The 4,643-nt window shown below is 44.5% G+C and overlaps 1 protein-coding gene across 1 annotated transcript in view; it reads left to right on the top strand.

The window, feature by feature from the left end:
• Positions 1 to 1,579, top strand: part of LOC105507181 (meiosis-specific with OB domain-containing protein-like) — a gene marked incomplete at its 5' end in the record, with an annotated part of 17,431 nt that extends 15,852 nt beyond the window's left edge. Inside the window, one exon of the mRNA XM_011935589.1 lies at positions 1,201 to 1,579. Coding sequence (XP_011790979.1) covers positions 1,201 to 1,311 — 111 coding nt within the window. The remainder of the gene's footprint in view (positions 1 to 1,200) is intronic.
• Positions 1,580 to 4,643: the final 3,064 nt, after the last annotated feature.

Below are 4,643 nucleotides of genomic sequence, written 5' to 3'. Positions count from 1 at the left end.
ACCCACTTATTGTTATTGCCCATTTAAAGTCTTTCACAGTTTTCCTGACGTTGGTACTTTTTTTCTCTCAGTCTTGAAATTAAAGTGGTTTATATGTCCTTCCACTCTATATTAAATAAAATGTTGGTTAAAGTGCTGTATAAATTGTAAAAAACAAGACTATTAAAATAAGACTATTATTAAATTATATCATCATATTCCTGTAGTCTCACAGATTGAGTCCCTGCTACAGCTTAAAGTCTATCACAGTTGGTAATTTGAACACACAGTAAGCCCTTTTTCCTACTTTTTTTTTTTTTTTTTTTGAGACAGAGTCTCTCTCTGCTTGCTCTGTCACCCAGGCTGGAGTGCATAGTGCGATCACAGCTTACTGCAGTCTCAACCTTCCCAGGCTCAAGTGATCCTTCTGCCTCAGCCACCGAGTAGCTGAGACTACAGGTGTGCACCACCACGCCTGGCTAATTTTTATATTTTTAGTAGAGACAGGGTTTCCCTTTGTTGGCCAGGCTGGTCTTGAACTTCTGGCCTCAAGTGATCTACCTGCCTTGGCTTCCCAAAGTGCTGGGATTGAGCCACCTCACACAGGTATGAGTCACCTCACCCAGCCCTGCATTAGACATTTTTTGGGGGGGAGGGGGGACAGAGTTTCGTTCTAGTTGCCCAAGCTGGAGTGCAATGGCGCAATCTCTGCTCACTGCAACCTCTGCCTCCCAGGTTCAAGTGATTCTCCTGCCTCAGCCTCCTGAGTAGCTGGGATAACCGGTGTGCGCTACCATGCCCGGCTAATTTTTTGTATTTTTAGTAGAAATGCGAGTTTCACCATGTTAGCCAGGCTGGTCTCAAACTCCTGACCTTGGGTGATCCGCCCGCCTCGGTCTCCCAAAGTGCTGGGATTACAGGCGTGAGCCACCGCGCCCGGCCACACTAGAGTTTTAATCCCAACTTTCCTACCTGAGAGAAATAGCATGAAAAGTGATATAATTTTTTATAGAATCAGTCAGAAGCCAGGCCTGTAAATTAACTGTACTCTGAGACTGGAACTCTTTCTATCATCTTACAGCTTTAATGGAAGTTTATATTAATATCTGTAAACAGAACTTTCATTGCAGTTCTCTATTTGTGATCATTGATTTTTCAACTTGATATACAAGGGGATTTTAAAAACTAACCTGCTGTCTCTTTTTCTGTTTCTCCTTGCAGTTTGTTCTATCACACAGAGCAAGGAGTGGATTGAAAATTAGTGTACTCTCGTGCAAGCTTGCAGATCCCACTGAGGCAAGCAGAAACTTGTCTGGACAAATACATGTTTAAAATGGTCTAGCATTTTAAACTGTGGAAAAGCATATGAGTTTTAACTCCCTTTAAAATGGAATATTAATTTGAAAATTATGGGGAAAACATTTTGTTTACATGTGATGAATATGTTTCTAGAAATCGTTATGGTGGAGCTGGTCTGGGGTGAGTCTGAAGGCCTCTCTCATCTGACCTCCCTTCTTAGAAGGCCTCCTACTGTCTTTGCCTTGTCTCCTCCCAAGTTGGAAAATGTTTACATGAATTAATAAACAGATTTAATCTTCTACAGATTTGAATGATTTATTTTCTTAAGCCAGTTTCTTCTTTGTTTTGCTTCCCTGGAAACAGAGTAGGACCTCAAGGGCCAGGCACGGTGGCTCAGGCCTGTAATCCCAGCACTTTGGGACGCTGAGGCGGTCAGGAGATCGAGACCCTCCTGGCTAACACAGTGAAACCCCATCTCTACTAAAAATACAAAAAATTAGCTGGGTGTGGTGGCAGGTGCCTGTAGTCCCAGCTACTCGGGAGGCTGAGGCAGGAGAATCTCTTGAACCTGGGATGCGGAGTTTGTAGTGAGCTGAGATCGAGCCACTGCACTCCAGCCTGGGCGACAGAACGAGACTCCGTCTAAAAAAAAAAAAAGTCGGACCTCTAAAGACTACCTTCTGAGAGCTGGGTGGTGACTCGTCATCCGACAGGATGAGGGCGAGGGGCTCTCTGCACCGGGTGGGAATAGCCGAAGTCGTGGGCAATCCTGTGCGACTGCTTGAGCACCTGGAGCTTTTCTAGCCCCTGGTCTTCTCTGGTGACACACTGGAGTGCCCAGTGCTTGTGGAAACTTGCTGGCTCAGGGCTGACATGACTGAGTCTGAATCAACAGGGAGGAAACCAACTTCAAAAGTTTCATGAGCGTGCCTGGGTCTTAGAACTCTGAGGGGGACCTACTCAGGACATGAGGACGACAGCTGCCATTTTATCTGTTTGCTTTGCAGCAGCCACAAAGTAAACTGCTCAACATCACACCTTTGAGAGTCACTTACTTCAGGGCACAGACTTCAGCCTGTGAAGACCCAACGCTAAGGTCAGTGTTGACCCACATCCTGGGAGGTTTGACCTGGTACTTTCGAAGGCTACACGTCCTCCACGACAGGATTGGAAAAAAAGGAAAAAGTGAGTATATGAAACTGTTTCCTAAGGCTGGTGTTGGGAGATAAAACTATCTTGTCAGTCATGTTTTATCTGGCTTTTACCAGGGATGCAGGTTCACCCCTAAGTGTCCAAATTGTGGTGATAAGGTAACGAACGACTTGATCTAGTTGTGCAGAACAGGCCTTCCATCCTCCCATCCTCCCTTGGGAGAAATGGGGGGGTTGTGAAGCAAGGTGAATGGGGAGGGTGGACAGGGAAGGAAGGAGAGGAGAGAAGTGAGGGTGCCGTGGCTGGTGCTGGCTTGGCTCCCACTGTTGGTTCAGCAAGAGTGGGTATGGTGCCCCCTCCACTGAGCCCCGTGTCCAGGAGCTCAGGAGATGCCACCTTACTTGGTTAATTTTAAAACATTTTGTAGAGACGGGGATCTTGCCATTTTGCCCAGGCTGGTCTTGAATTCCTGGGCTCAAGTGATCCACCTGCCTCAGCCTCCCAAAGTGCTGGGATTACAGGTGTGAGCCACCGTGCCCAGCCGACACTTACATTTTTAAGAAAAAGAGGAAAATAATTATATGAAGGTTTTAGCATATTTGAAAGTTAATATAAAACTATCTTGAAAACAAAGATACTATACCAACATTTACACCAAAGATGCACCCAACAATAGTCTTGTTTAAAAAAAAAAAAAAAAGTCTTGCCACTTGCCCTGGGTCACAGGTGAGACTGGACCCAGCCAGCCTCATTGCTTCACTTCATGATTCTCAACTCTTTTCTCTTGTGTTCTCCCGCAAGTCAATGTGCTTCCGTTTGTGTGGGTTATATCTACTGATACTTGCTCTACTGGAGCTTAATACTGAAAATAATTTAAAACATTCTAAAGCACACATTCCATTTGTGTCAGACTAATGGTATCATGGAGCCTCTAGAAAACATCGTGTGCTGATGGGAGAATTAGTATTACTATGAAATTAGTTTTCATCTCATGGACATCCTGCAGGAGCATTTGTGAATGCTGCATCTCCTCCATCTCAGCCTCATAAGCAGGTTTTCCCATTTTCCATGGCCACCAGCACATCCGAATAGTTTGCAGGCATGGAGTCTCCAGTGGCCTTACCAATATTTCTAGGACCTTGGCTTAAGGCCTTTCCCCAGGCCAAAGAAAGAAAAGTTGCAGTAAAATGCTGCATCTCTTCAATGGTTAGCATGGACCCCTAAGTACTATCTCTTTGCAAGTCAGGGCACGCTCAGGTCCTTGACCAACCCTGTATGCTTTCCCTCCAGACAGGAGGCACCACTTGCTAATGAGTCTGATCAACTTAAGTTCATGGGAACTTAAGAGTTTTCTAAATTTGATTCAAATACAACAATGAATGACCCTCAAGTGGATACTGCACTTTCCCAGAGAATGTGTATGACAGATGTTCCAGGTGGCTTTAACAAATATTCACAATTATGGACAAGCTGCTTGGTGCGTTAGGTAACACAGTATTTTACAAATAAAAAGATGTAAAATCCAAAACCAAAATCCAAAAACCATGATGCATACAAAAATAAAATAACACATGTTGAAAATTAACTCATTAGTGAGGGAACCAGTAAGATACAGGGAAAAGAAGGATTCAAAGGGAATTGGTTCATGACCAGCCTGTCCAAGTTGGTGAAACACTGTCTCTACTAAAACTACAAAAATTAGCCAGGCGTGGTGGCAGGTGCCTGTAATTCCAGCTACTCAGGAGGCTGAGGCAGGAGAATCACTTGAACCCGGGAGGCGGAGGTTGCAGTGAGCTGAGATCTCTTGCAGCCTGGGTGACAGAGTAAACCTCTGTCTCAAAAAAAAAGTAATTGGAAGAATAGATACATAGGCAGGCAATGTAAAATGCTGAATGGGTTTGCTTGTAGATGAACCACTGGGCTCCTCTACAGGGCAGAAGCAGTGCATCTTCACTCAGACTTCCACGAGCAAGGTCATTCGAATCACTGTCAGCTTTCTACAACCTAGTTCTAAAACAGCTCCGTCCGTGCAATGGGAGGTGTAGCTCCTGTAGAATCAGACAGCTCTGAACGTGTTCTATCCAATGCCAGACTACTCTGACATTCTATTGAAAGGATACCCACTTATTGTTATTGCCCATTTAAAGTCTTTCACAGTTTTCCTGACGTTGGTACTTTTTTTCTCTCAGTCTTGAAATTAAAGTGGTTTATAT

The sequence above is a fragment of the Colobus angolensis genome, unplaced genomic scaffold (assembly GCF_000951035.1).
Source record: "Colobus angolensis palliatus isolate OR3802 unplaced genomic scaffold, Cang.pa_1.0 Scaffold1445, whole genome shotgun sequence".
In the NCBI taxonomy this organism is placed as follows: domain Eukaryota; kingdom Metazoa; phylum Chordata; class Mammalia; order Primates; family Cercopithecidae; genus Colobus; species Colobus angolensis.
This window is presented reverse-complemented; position numbering and strand designations above follow the sequence as displayed.